The sequence below is a fragment of the Penicillium robsamsonii genome, assembly GCF_028829455.1.
Source record: "Penicillium robsamsonii strain IBT 29466 chromosome Unknown utg000001l_segment0_segment0, whole genome shotgun sequence".
NCBI classification, from domain to species: domain Eukaryota; kingdom Fungi; phylum Ascomycota; class Eurotiomycetes; order Eurotiales; family Aspergillaceae; genus Penicillium; species Penicillium robsamsonii.
This window is the reverse complement of record NW_026643219.1, coordinates 4,329,441-4,343,270: the sequence shown is the minus strand read 5'-3', so window position 1 is coordinate 4,343,270 and position 13,830 is coordinate 4,329,441. Positions and strand designations below refer to the sequence as shown.

The 13,830-nt window shown below is 45.8% G+C and overlaps 6 protein-coding genes across 6 annotated transcripts; 2 read left to right on the top strand and 4 right to left on the bottom strand.

The window, feature by feature from the left end:
- Positions 1-561: 561 nt before the first annotated feature.
- Positions 562-2,147, bottom strand: N7447_001707 (CFEM domain-containing protein; the record flags this gene model as incomplete). The annotated part of the gene is made up of 7 exons (XM_057225983.1): positions 562-922; positions 980-1,362; positions 1,408-1,475; positions 1,530-1,566; positions 1,623-1,807; positions 1,867-1,999; positions 2,052-2,147. The coding sequence occupies 7 exons, from the start codon at positions 2,145-2,147 to the stop codon at positions 562-564; spliced, it is 1,263 nt and encodes a 420-aa protein (XP_057089999.1).
- Positions 2,148-4,181: 2,034 nt separating this feature from the next.
- Positions 4,182-4,415, bottom strand: N7447_001706 (uncharacterized protein; the record flags this gene model as incomplete). The annotated part of the gene is made up of 1 exon (XM_057225982.1): positions 4,182-4,415. One exon carries the CDS (start codon positions 4,413-4,415, stop codon positions 4,182-4,184), a length of 234 nt encoding a protein of 77 aa, XP_057089998.1.
- A 2,011-nt stretch (positions 4,416-6,426) lies between these two features.
- N7447_001705 (uncharacterized protein) lies at positions 6,427-7,461 on the bottom strand (the record flags this gene model as incomplete). Its single annotated transcript, XM_057225981.1, has 1 exon — positions 6,427-7,461. One exon carries the CDS (start codon positions 7,459-7,461, stop codon positions 6,427-6,429), a length of 1,035 nt encoding a protein of 344 aa, XP_057089997.1.
- Positions 7,462-7,804: 343 nt separating this feature from the next.
- N7447_001704 (Zn(II)2Cys6 transcription factor domain-containing protein) lies at positions 7,805-9,623 on the bottom strand (the record flags this gene model as incomplete). Its single annotated transcript, XM_057225980.1, has 2 exons — positions 7,805-9,457; positions 9,519-9,623. The coding sequence occupies 2 exons, from the start codon at positions 9,621-9,623 to the stop codon at positions 7,805-7,807; spliced, it is 1,758 nt and encodes a 585-aa protein (XP_057089996.1).
- A 992-nt stretch (positions 9,624-10,615) lies between these two features.
- Positions 10,616-11,387, top strand: N7447_001703 (Chloroperoxidase; the record flags this gene model as incomplete). The annotated part of the gene is made up of 2 exons (XM_057225979.1): positions 10,616-10,718; positions 10,780-11,387. 2 exons carry the CDS (start codon positions 10,616-10,618, stop codon positions 11,385-11,387), a joined length of 711 nt encoding a protein of 236 aa, XP_057089995.1.
- A 671-nt stretch (positions 11,388-12,058) lies between these two features.
- Positions 12,059-13,819, top strand: N7447_001702 (uncharacterized protein; the record flags this gene model as incomplete). Its single annotated transcript, XM_057225978.1, has 1 exon — positions 12,059-13,819. The coding sequence occupies one exon, from the start codon at positions 12,059-12,061 to the stop codon at positions 13,817-13,819; it is 1,761 nt and encodes a 586-aa protein (XP_057089994.1).
- Between the last annotated feature and the right edge of the window lie 11 nt (positions 13,820-13,830).

Genomic DNA, 13,830 nt, shown 5'->3' with positions numbered 1-13,830 from the left:
GTTGCTGTAGCCTGTATATCGCTTTTCGAGAAGTCGGGGTAAATGAAACCTACTACTATATGAATACGCATTGTCGTGATTCTCCTAGAGTTTTGCCGTACTCCAGCAGATATAAATCGACATCTCGCGATGTGGGATTCATAATGAGCTAATAACCTTGGAAACAGCATTCATCTGACTAATATCTGCGAGGGAAATTTGGATTAAGTCTGTCACTGGGAACAGGCCTGTATTGGACCCTAAGGCAGACTTTCAGTTATAATAGAAGTCAAGTAGCCTCATCTGAGCTATAAAGTTTGAAATTTGAATGACGAAATTTAATTCCTGGGAACGCCTGGAAATTGAGGAGTAAATTTTACATGAATAATAGAAAATAGCTGTAGAGGTATTGCCTCATCCGGAAGATGGTCCACCCTCATATGGGGAAATACCAAGTTGCAGGTTACCTTCCAGTTATGACTAATATGATATTAGGTCTGCTCCAAATAATATTGTATGTATGTATTAATCGATCTCGTCTGCAAATATCCAAGTTGTATAAAAAGAAGTGATAGTACAAATTCACTGCTCATTGTGATGTTTCCGGTCCATATCAACCAACTCCACATCACTACTCGTTGGTGACCGGGACTCATAATTCACCGAGTAGGTAACAGACTTATTAATATTCCCACTCGCCTTGGACTTTTTCTGATAGTACTCAGCTGTGTACGCTTCTTTCGTTCGATTCGATGATCCGCCCAGCAACCCGGGGAACCACCGACCAATGATAGCTCTGAACGCAGGCAAGCAAGCGCACATGACAGAAATCTGGCTTTCAATGACAGACCAATGCATAAGGGGATATAGGCCGAGTGTCTCATTGGAGCCCCAGCGGTTGGTCCAGAAGACGATGACTCGGATAATGGCGATAACCGTCAGACTGTAAGGTTAATTAGCGAAAGGTAAATGGAAATAGACAAGGCTAGCGGGTGCATACACAGAGCCCACGATAAACATCGATGCCACAGCAAGCTTCTTCCGCAGAGGTAACTGTAACTTGATCACTTCATACACCGGCATGATGATCAAGATAAAGTCGACAAAGATGTTCACCAGACAGTTAACCAGAACGGCGGCGATGAAGTCGATACAGTATCCAGGTTCCTCCTTCATCCACCCAAGCCATGTTAAGCGTGTCGGCGTGCAGCGGAAGCCATCCACCGAGGCCCAAGTGATACCGATTGAGGCGTTGATACCGATGAGGGCGTACGCTAAATGGCGGAATGTGCGTGCTTGGAAGATCCGGAGTAGGAAGAGACACACGGAGATCTTAGCGAGGGAAATTTGAGCCTTATACATAACGGCCATAGCTTGAAAAAGCTGTTTTTGTTAGATTAGAACTGAGCATTGGAGAGATAGCCGAACCTGGTAGAACCTGGTGATTGTGGGAAAAGGGAGGTCCCAAATATTTCGACCGAAGCCATTGCGGATCACTGCTTGGTTAGTTGTTCGTTCTTGCAAACTATAACACCGGAGTGTCGGCTTACTATAGATATCCAGAACATATATGGCGGCACCTATGATCTAAGAGGCCGTTAATATCGCTCTGGAAAATACCCCCTGGGGAAGAAGTGGCTCACATATGAAACAATGATTGTATAATCATCCCATCCCCATCCACCAGCTAGGCCGTTGCTTTTGGCGATCAATCTGGCGACGAAGAAAACCGTCGCAAGAATAAAAGGTATTAGAGTCGAGACCTTAACCACCGGAGGGCCTTTGAGAGGCGTTATATCACATTCTTGTTCGTACAGACGTTTTGTAGCTACCAGAGTTAACAGAGTTAACAGTGGGTTTCGTAGATTAATCACGATCGAGACGCACTGAAGAATTCCTTTACCGTGCAATTACTTTCAGCACAATCTAACAGAGCCGTGGGACGAGAGCTGCTGGCACAAAAGCATGATGTATTGTTGCTCAATGAGCAATCGGAAAATAGCTGATCATCACAATTGATCTAACATATATTAATCAGCAATGAATACGACTGCATTAGGAGATATACGTACCGCACACGACGGCAAGACAGTTGTATCCGACTCTGCTGCATGGATCCCCACTATAAGCAAGGCCAGAAAGGCGACAAAGAACAAATGACCCCTCATGGTCGAGATTTCAGAAACAACGTTGAAGATAATCAAGAGGGTAGAAAATTCTCCCCCTGGGGGTAGTAGCTAGTTTTGGTTCCGACTTTTGATATAAATGGGCCCCTGGTTGAACGGCCACACATTAAGATTATTTAGGTACAAAAGTATAGATCTCGATGGCAAACACAGACCGAAAAAATCATGATTGGACTACCGAACAAGGAAACGCCCCGCTTTCAAAGCTGGTTCAAGTGAAACCAGCCATGTGCTGCCCCGGTGAAAACCAAAGAAACCCCTTTCCAGAATATTCCTACACGCGACGAAATCCACAGAATTGCTAACAGATCAATTGTTCCCAATCAAAATCTTGCTTTCGGCTTAATCAGGAATTCTAAGGTTGGTAGGAACTGGTTTTTATGACGTGGACAGCTACCATCCGGCAATTTTTCTCATCGCCAAGAAGCCCGATGCACTCCAGGCCTGTATCGATCGGCGGCTGTAAACGCCATCATTTGGCGAACGACAAATGCGTTGAAGATCAACCATTTTTAAATGAAACTACTGGTTTTAGTCAAGTAATAGCTTTGATTACCCGAAAATGCCGATTTATGTTGTACGGCAAAAAGCCGAAATGTCAATATTCGTACTGCGTAGCATACTTCTCTCTGCGATGTTGGTTAAATTATGGCCAGGGGTGGCCATTGCTTAAGGAATGCCCCATATGAAAGGGGCATCAAGACCCAGAAATGCTCCACTAATCGAGGAATCGAGGAATCGAGGAATCGAGGATCAATTGATTAATCTTTCATATCTCATACTCCACTCGGGACACCGGATGCCAAAGGACTACAACATATTATTACTGTAGGTGAAACCTACTGCAGGATTGAGATTTTATGGTTATGATGCCATTTAATATCCCAAATGTGCACATTTTACAAAAGTTATACATTTTATTGTATGGCTTGGAAGGTGACAGCTGAAGATCCAGTAAACATACTTTTTTTGAAACGTAATTGCGGAACTATTTATTGGACCTCAGAGGCAAAGTTGTAGATCTTGTTCTTACTCTACTTTGTACATGTAATTTGATTATGAAAAAAGGGGAGTGTGGAGAGTGTCACCCATGCGGCCGAACTTCGGCTTATATACTTTGTAGGTCGCTTTGTGTAACCTGAATCAGACGATCTCCGATGCCAAGCTCCCACTTGATTATGTGCCTTTGACCCTTGGCGTAAGGATGATCATGGAGATCTTTGAGCCCTAAAGTTCTAATGCCTAATTTTATACAAGACCCCGGACACTTCCCGAGGTCTAAGGGGGGTAGATTGTTCACGTCCAAATATCGCTTCATTCGTTCCTCAAGTGATGTTTATATATGCTACCGTACCTAATTACCGGTTTTTCTATCCTGGCCGGGATATTCTACCTAGGTATATACTTCTAGAAGAAAGATAGAGCAAAGACTTGTTTACAATTTGATGTAAGATTCCACACGCTAGGCGAAGTCACCTGATAGTTAGAGTAGACATAGCCCGTTACGTGTCAGCTCATTCAACAAAGAGTGCATTCAAACTAAAAAAGCAAAGATAGGGAGGAAGAAGAGAGAGGAATCGAGTAGTACATCCGTGACGATCAATATCAGAAGCTACTCCAGCAAGCAACAAGCTGCGGGCTTGGGGCTGTGGAGCGCCCTTGAAATTCCATATATCAAGCAGAGTACCATATTGAGCAAAATGCTTTCTAGGCTCACGGCTGTATGATCCTTTTCCCAAAGCCCTAATAGGGAGACGACTCAGGGTGTTGGTAACAAGTTCCTAGGTGTGCCCTAAATAGTTGATGGTCTGAACCTGCTGGTTAACATGGAATATCTGTTCAGCTAGGCGCCCTTGGTGGTCTACAGTTGTGATTGCAGTTTCAAGATAGCCGCTGGCATGGAAGGCTAATGGTACAAGTAATCTGTTCCGAACTGCGTTCACGCATTTCCACTCAAATCTTGCGGGATCTAGAGGTTTTCCATTTGCAAGCGACCGATTTACAATATAACGTTGATCACCGATGCTCGCAGTAGTTCATAGCGCCGGTACATTTGCTGTCGGAGGCTGCCCAAGTGCCATGGTGATCTCTTAGGGGACCTCGGGGGACGTTGGGTTCTGCTTCAATTGGGAGGTGAGTGGCTGTAGCTCCCTGCTGAATCGCACGAAGTTCTCGTAGGACATCACCAAGGTGGACTGTTTGAGCTCGAAGATGAGAGTTAGCATTGTGTCGAGGATTGATCAGGGCCATTAGGTGTGCATGTTCGCTTCGCTTAATAAAGATAGATAGTCCTTTGACCTCTCCGATGTACCGGAATAAGGTTATAAAAAAGCAAAAACATACAACAGTGAGGATTCGCTGGTGGTCACCCACCCAACTACTAACTCACCGGCGTGTGGCTTAAGTACGGCTGAGCGGACGGGAAGCCCTGTTTTCCACACCCTATGGTCGTATGTACAGTAACACAGATTGGAAAGCAATATAGGCTGTGCGTTGCTGGTGCTGATATGTTCAGTGTGAAATGGGTAGCGCCGCTTTACGGTCGCGCGACCCGGGGCGACAAGGGTGAGTGCGCTATAGGGTGAGAAGCTGGGAGAAGTGGGTGAGAATCGCCCTAGGTAGCCAAGGGTCAAAGCGTTTCAGGTTTAACTTGTAATTCAACCATATCGTGCTCCATGTCACTTGAGGAGGTCGGTGTGGGCATCACGCATCTTCACCTAGCCCCAAAATGAGATATATCTTCAGCTCAATTCGTTGTTGTGGCTTTGTTGCTGCAGACTCGCTACAGCTCTTCTAATATGTCCATGCTGACACCTACATCCCAGTGCAAACTGCATATATCAATCAAACTAATCAAACAAGCAAAATACACACTTGCAGTCCGGTCTCATATTTGTTGTCATAAGGTATACGTTGATTGGTTCCAGGTCAAGTAGTCTACACATCTCAGCTTAACAGTGTTCGAAAATTGTCCCTTGAAAAAAGTTAGCTTGTGCATTCTACTGCTCAGAATGATCCATAGACTGTAGACCAGCGGCATAATTACCCTTCTATGCATAGCGGCATCGATGACAAGCGTAATGTTGGCATTCCACTGGGCTTCGATTGGCAACTATAAGAACTATGCCTGCGCAAAATCCCCTGGACCGTAATTCCTGCTGTGGCAGTCACAGCATTCCCAGCCCATGCGGATTAGGTCATGGACAAAGCAAGCCACATCACCACATGAAGAATCCATTACAACATCTGTGACAGTTCTCTCCTGCCCACACATTACCTGTCTCCCTGTTTTTTTTGTTGACCCTGGCATAAAGACAACATGTTATACCTCGTTAAATAATCCGATGTCCACAACGATAGACTCGATACTGGTGACCACACATTGTTCTTCATAGACACTAAAGAAAATTATGTGCAGAATGACTTTGTTGATTATTTAAATCAAGAGAGGACCCTGGAAGCTTTCCTACTGCTTTATATACCTGTATTGTCCTATTTTTGGTTTAATAAGGCAGTACTGAGTGGTTACATGGCGGCTGCCGCTTCGAACCTATAGCGCTTAGGTCTGGAACGGAGAACTATCTTAGCTCCACTAATTATAGGATGCCAAGTTTCTCGTTATAGAATATTGGGGCGTTGTGGGTCATGGTACTCTGAGTGGCTGGCAGTTTGAAGTAATTATAGGTTATTAGTGACCTAACATTAACCGCCGAATTTGTAGCCTAATAACCGAAACAGCGCCAAGTACCGGGCATCACTTTTCAGAAGCCAGAAATCATAGCGAGGTTCTCGATTCCTGTAAAAGAAATATACGCAAAAGAGAGAAAAATCATATTCGACGAACGAGGATACTAAACTGGATAAAATTATATCACGAGATCTGACTATACTCGGTCTAGAAAATGCTCTCACCCGGAGGTCATGTAGATTATTGCCGCTCACTACCCCCCTCTTCCCCTGTGTCTAGAGTGGGTGTAACACGCGGGATTGAATTGTCCAGATAGTTGGTGCCCGAGAACTCGAGATTTAGCAGGAGCTCAGGCTGACCAGGATTATGCCTCTGGCATCAAGTAGGCAACGTACACAGAATCAAGATCCAGACATAGTGAATGCATAGATGATCAAGTATTGTAAACCAATCACAGATTAATCTAAAAAGATAGTAAAGGAAGTTGTCTTGGACGGCTGCCTTAGCCTGCACAAGAGTGTAACAACTAACAGTAGACAGTATGCGCACAGAGCGATGGTAGTCATCTAGTATTCATCCAAAAAGGTAACGCTTAATATTTTCAAGTCTCTGGAGATCTCCCTCGGTTGAGTTGGACTTCTCCTTCTCAGCCCAACCTTTAGTATAACCTCCTCCAAAATCAATCAGATATGCATCCTCATTGGCATCAATGAGCACGTTAGCTGCCTTCGTATCCCCCCAAATGATATTGTATGAATGCAAGTGTTTTATTGTGTGCGAAATCTGATCAGCCCATTTTTGTCGGAGCTCGGAAAATTTGGGATCATGTCCATCAATGCAATTAAGTGTAGCTCCATCACAACTAATGTATGATAAAACCAATCCCATGACATACCCATCATTATCCTGGACCAGCCCTTCCAGTTGTGATGTGAGAATCGGGGGATCGAATTTAGCCATGCGAATCTTTGAGTAAGTGAGAATCTCTCTTATGGTAATACTCATGTCATCTCCGTAGAGTATATTGAAGAGGCTAGGCTGCGGTTGACGAATAAATACCTTGTGAGGTAATCCTGATAGTGCAGCTGAATCTGCACTAATTGGAACCTGGACTTCCCTAGGATGGTGGACAGGAAAAGGAGAGTAGTCGATAGAAGATGGTAGAAGGGCCCCGATGAGATCATTTTTCATGTTCTTAGTGTTACTGAGATAAATGGGAACTAGGTTATCTCCCACTGCCTGCGCAGTGTAGTGAAATTCTTCTGCAGACAGGCAGTCCTCGAGAGTGTACTTTTGGCTCAGGTCTAGGGGAGCAATTTCGTGGAAAATTGGCAAAAATGGTTGTAAGACCCAATCATGCTTTTCATCAAGGGGGTCTTCAAACTCCCCATCCATATCGACTTCAGACTCATCAGCAATCCATTCTGGTTCTTGACGTTGAACGTGTCGAAGATACTTGGCCAGGAGGGCAGGCGACCTTTCGAAGTTGGAAGTAAAGAGATCGATTTTAAAGCGTTTGTTCGAGACATAAACATTCAACTGCGTGTCTGTATTTTTGGTGCTTGATTTAAATGGACCAATATCATAGATGGGTTGCTCCTTTGCCATTGTTAGCCGTCGAGGAGTCGCGGCAGAAGAAAAAGAAGACATAGGAGTAGGAATCTGGCAGGTCGGGGGAGTGAGCGAAGTACCAAGCCATGTGACTGTTGGCCAATCGCAAATAAATAGTCATCTTCATCGCCAACTCTAATGCAATATGTAATTGGAAGGAAGAGTTGTAGTGAAGGGGGTTGGGCTTGGAGACTGAATGGCGGTATGCTTTTCGGCCTCCGACGCCATGTGAGTAGAACCAATGAACTGAAACCAAAAAAATGTTTGCTGCAAATGCCGCAGAAGGTACATGATTACTCCGTGTCCTCTCTTCGCGAGGTTGGTCTTCTCGTCTGTTAGATCATACTCGACCCTTCACTCTATGTTTGTTGAACTGTCGACTGATTTCAAACATACTTTCCGGCCACCAATCCTCGCCTGTCTTCCACAGGGACATACGCCATCCTGTTTCTCGCCTAAGGGTGATAAGTTGCCCAAGTTCCCAAGCTCCAATACCACCAATCCACCACACCTTATCTAGTAACATAACCAGAACGAGCCAATGGGAAAATATGTCCACAGCTAACTGATGTGCTAGACTCGGCTCCGAATTCATGGAACTTAGGGGAAACACTGTTCTTCCATAGGCTCCTGGTGCTCCGCGTTGCATGAGACTCATCATGTCTTCAACCAAGTTCAAATACTTGGTGGGGGCTTTGTGAACAAATGCCATAATAAGCCTTCGCGGAAGCCTCGACGGTATAATTGAAGTGATTCTGGCTGTATATCTCTGCATCCAGGGCGAAACTTTCGAGACTTGACCCACCGGATTAACGTCGAGTTCAGAAGCGAGATGGGAATGACCTGGCGTGTTTGACATCAAGTTGTTATCACGAAAGGTCTCAGATGTAATGTTTCTGAAAAGTTCCAATGCAGCAAAACATGCTTGAACGTCAGAGTCGATATGAATAGCTGGTGACACCTGGTCTCCACAGCCCCCCATCTCGTTTTTGATGATTTCTCTGGCCGTCCTCCCCAACCTTTCCAATGCGGATGCCACCGTAGCAGCCATAATGGAATACAAAGCATGATCTTGGGGACCTTTGTGTTGGTCAATCTGAGATGACACCTCGCATTCGCAATGTATCTGAAAATCACAACCTGCCACAGGTTCAATGGGTGGGGTGGCCAGGGTAGGCTGAGCCACATCCTCTGCTTGAAACCTGTCGTTGATTATTCCGGTGTATGCCACGCGGACAGCACGGAACAAGCTAATCCATTGACGGCTTTTTGGCATAAACCGGTTCCGTTCTATGTCGTCGGAGCATGCTGTTTCCACTAGCCATATTCGGATGCGGTGGCTACTTGATCCATACATCCCCATCATAGCCGCATTTGCAAGAATATGGTCATATTGGTCAGTCCCAGAGAGAGTTGCTTGAATTTCCCTCAGTGATTCCATGTGATATTGGTCGGCGACAGATAAAAGCGCTACAACTTGCCCACGGTCTCCGTGGGATATTGAGGACTGGTTGATAATATCACAGCATCTACAAACTGCCGAGAATGCGAGCACAGATTTCATGAGAAACTTGTTCTGGAAAGCGAGATTCGGAATTCCGATCTGTAAGGTGTATTGGTCCTCGTCGTCAACAGTCTTATCTCTGCTAGTATGTTCGAGATAGTGATTGAATAGTGCGAATTCTGTGGGTGTAAACATCTGTGATGTCTGGGACTGCAAGAGCGAGCTGGGGTGTTTATCGTCTCTCGGCAGATTGAGTGGTGATTGCACAGAAGGAACTGGTGATGACCCTAGGCTTCCGACCGCTGCGGACGAGTCACGCGAGCTTTCAGAGCTATCCATACCGTAGTCTATGTGTGAAATTTCATTTTGCAAAAGATGCTCCGTTTGTTCAAGTTTGGCCTCGGGGGCTAGTATGCTGGATCTGCTTGGGTATTGACAGATCAAATTCATCTTACTGCATCTTGAACACTTTGGCTCGAGTTCATCGCACTGTATATATTAGAAAAGGATTTCTTCGGGGCCATGGGTTTTGATTATATATCACACATACCTTGATTCTGCGTGTCTTGCATTTTTTGCAACCGTATCGCGACTTTCTGTGTGGCCTGCGCGTTTTGACCTCGGCCCAACTACTGTCTTGTTCTAGTCTATCCATGTGTGACGATCCAAAGACGATAACAAAAAATAGAACAATGAACATCCAACGGGGCTTATAAGGATGAGCACATTGAGGCTCCTTTTCGGAATTGTCAATCCGATCACCTAACTAGCTTCCTAGTGTCTTGAGAGCCTAACTATGGAGATTGATAATTCCAAATACTTTGTCCCGAGGTCATGTTTAGTGTCTTACTCAGCTATTCATTTTATTAGACACCCCAAGACCGTTTGGGCGGTCGCTAACTAGATGGCAGTTCGGTGGCGTCAAACAAATTCCACGGCCTACTTTACGGAGTAGGGCTGTCTTACTTGGAATGTACTTGCTCCACCACATCGGACATCAAAGATATGGGTACAAATACGGGAATTGAGGCTGTGAACCTTGTGGAAATTGAGGATCTAATTACATTGAAGCCCGTGGCGCGCTGCGCCCCCCGTGTCAATCCTTGGCATCAAATGGGTGACATCTTCCCTGATTTATCAGGGTCACTACAGAGCACACTTCAAATATTTCCGTAGAATATTCCAGAAATCTTCCATCTCGTAGTGTAATAACAATAAAAATTTCGTTGAACAATACAGTTTAATTTCCCGTGTTGGATGCCAAGATATTAGGCGTGACGGCTTCATGCAAGTGCGTATTCGCCTAGACTTGTCAGCCGGTTGACAAATACTATTCACGTATAGGATTACTCGCAGCCTGAAGAAGAATGCTCCAAAGTCTAGAGACCTGAATAAAGACCACACGCTAATCGTTTAGAAAGCCTAACGTGGATATTCCATTTTGCAAGCATCGCGTATAGAATACGCTCTGTGGCAATGATCCCAGTGCTAAATACGCTCGTTGATCATGAGTTGGTCTAATATGTTACAACAGACAGATATATAAAGGCCCATATATGCCGAACTGGAGAGACCAACACATCAGTTTCACATCAGTTCCACATCCTAATTGACCAACCTACGATACCAATATCAATTCAAGAAGCCATGAAGACGAGCTTGATCGAAACAGTTCTTTTCGGCCTTGCGATCGGTTCGTACGGCTGGGAGCATAAATCCCATGACTTCCGTCCACCACGGATAGGCGACAGTGAGTTATTCGCGATAATCTCTTCCCACTCTCCCGGGAAGCGGCTTAACATATGTCTTAGGTCGATCTCCATGCCCTGGTCTAAATGCCTTAGCCAACCACGGCTGGCTCCCTCGTTCGGGGAAAGACATAGATCTACCCACGTTCCAATCCGCCATATCTGGCGGCTATAACTACGAACCCACCACCATGGACGGGATTTTCCAGCTGGCATTGAACCTCAACCTCTCGACCACTGGAAACCAATCGACCTTCAACCTCTTTGACCTGGCAAGACACGACAATATCGAGTTCGATGGCTCATTGTCGCGCAATGACATCTACTTTGGCGACAACGTGCACTTCGACCCCATCATCTGGGCGACCGTTGCTAAGAACCTCAATCTTTACAGTACTCTGGGCTCTGAGATGAATCAATATGTTAGCGTCGAGAGCGCGGCTAAAGCCTGTGCAGCACGCGCGGCCGATGCCAAGAAAGTCAATCCCAGCTTCAATTCTTCGGCCATGCAGGTTATGGGCAACCCTGGGACAACGGGTCTTTATTTGGTAACATTGTGGGATGAGAATGCAGGTGCCGCTCCAAAGTCTTGGGTTCGGGCTTTATTTGGTATGTTCAGACTTTGCTTTCGATACTCAACATACTACGAGACATCGATGCTTATTATTTGACAGAAGAAGAGCGTATCCCTTACCGTGAGGGCTACAAAGTGCCTAAAGTCCCAAGGACGATGGATGATGTCAGTAAAATGGTAGACAGAGTGTCGAAAGTGGGGGTTAAGGACTAGCAAATTCGGTGCCAATTCGTTAACGAAACTGTTAGGCTACGAAGTGAGAGGGAAGAAGGAAGAAAAACCCCGCTATTCAATCTATCAAGAGCAGGCAGGGTCTTTATACCCTGCTAGCAAATAAGCAAACGCTCAGTCTGGCAAACAATCGTCAGGGCAGTCTAATCTCCAACACACACCCTTACACTGAGCATAAAAAAACCATATCTTTCTCGTTTTCATAGTAAAATTCATCGTCGTAATCTTCGAAGCCAACCTTCGGCAGAGGTTTTGTCAGAGCGTCTGCTGGATTATCTTTACTGCTAATTAGACGTATTTTAACCTCTTTCCTCTTTATAGCATCTCTCACAGATTAATATTAAAATAGATACTTATTTTGGAAACATTCCTTGGACCTAAATTAGGCTTTAGAGAAGCTTAGTTATGCGGAAGGCTGAGGATGCATAATTCGGGAACCGGCGACTTCATTTTCTTTGAGGTCCCAGTATTACTCTTGAGGAGTGGGACCTTATTCTTCGCGAAACAGGCTTCAGTGGCATCGAAACCAATTCGCCCATGCGCGACCCAGTAGGCGTTCCCGGGTCCATTATCGTTTCTCGGGCACAAAATGATGTTATCAGCAAATTGAGCATGCCGCTCAGCTCAACTCCGAGTACGGATAGAATCCCCTTGTTGGTTATTGGTGGCAGCAGTCTGTCTGTCACACCATTCAGGGACCAAATCTGCCTCACGCTGAGGCCCCAGTTTTCAGATATCATCAAGCTGGAGAATTTCGACAATTTGCCAGGACTGCCTGAGAGCTACCACGTTCTGTGCCTCGCTGAGTGCGATGCGAACTTGTTTGAGGATATAAAGGAATCTATTTTCTCGGACCTAAAGACAGTTATAGGTTCTGCAGTCAGTGTACTTTGGTTGCTCAAGGGCCGTCGATCGAACAACCCCCATGCTGGAACTACCCTCGGTCTCTTCCGGACACTGTTTTACGAAGCTCCTAGAACCCTGTTCCAGACTCTGGATATCGCTTCCATTGATATGAATGATTATTCAGTCATCGCGAAGTCAATGTGCCAACTCAGGCTCCAATCGGAAATTTCCAGACGTGGCGAGTCGGATAAGATACCTTGGGAGTTCGAGCCAGAACTGGTCCTTAAGGATACCCGGCTTCATGTCCCAAGAGTCCGTCCGCATGATGACCAAAACAATAGATACAATTCATCTAAAAGATCTATGATTGACGAGGTGGACACCCAGACGACACCTCTGGCGCTGGATTTCGTCGACAACTCGTACATGCTACGGGAACATCACACCTTTGAGAAATCCTCACATGGCCTTGTTACCATCAAGGCGTCTTGCTCTTTCTTGTCCTCCATCAAGACTCCAGTAGGATATGTATTTGTCAGTCTTGGAGAAGATGTCAAGACAGCAGAGAAGGCGCTCTGCTTCTCTAACCGCAACGAGTCTATCGTGAAAGTTCCCAAGTCTTGTACCGTATCCATTGATGAGGTCGAGGTTGACGGACAATTCATGTCCTTTGTTATTGCTGACCTCACGGTCCAATGGGTATTGGAAATGCTGCCACCCACAGGAACTGTGTTGGCATACGAGCCAGATCCAGTTGCAGCATCTCTGTTATCTCAACAGTTGAGCAAACTTGGCAAAAAGGCACTTTTCCTGACATCTAGTCCCGAAATGTCTGGCCGAAACTGGGTGTATATTCACCCTAATAGTACCAAGAGAGCCATCACTGCTCTCTTACCATCCGACGTTACCTTGTACGTCGACGCCTCCGGAGCCGAGCCTGAATCTCAAAGACTTGGATTCAAGATTGCTACCTCCCTGTCATCGGTTTGTAATAAAGTCAAGATGCCCAGCCTGACTGCATCGGAAGCGTCCGTTCTTCCGCACGATACCCCCGAAACCATCACGAATCTGCTCCGTCGTGTTACTTCCCTCGCCTCCTCACTGTTATCCGCACAAGCAACTCCAGAGGGCGCACCGCTTGACATCCTACCATTGAAACGAGTGGTTGCAAACTTTGTTTCTCCGAATCCCAACTCACTGGTTTACCGGCAAGAGGATCAATACGTACCGGTCTCTGTCGAACCTATTTTCCAACGTGATGACTTGTTCCGTCCCGATCGCACCTACTGGCTAGCTGGCCTCGCTGGAGACACTGGACGATCCCTGACCGACTTCATGATCGCCCACAATGCTCGCAACATTGTGCTCAGCAGCCGCACGCCCAATCCCGACACAGACTGGGTTCAATGGCACAAGTCGAGAGGTGCGACAGTAAATTATTTTGCAGGGTAGGTAACAGATTA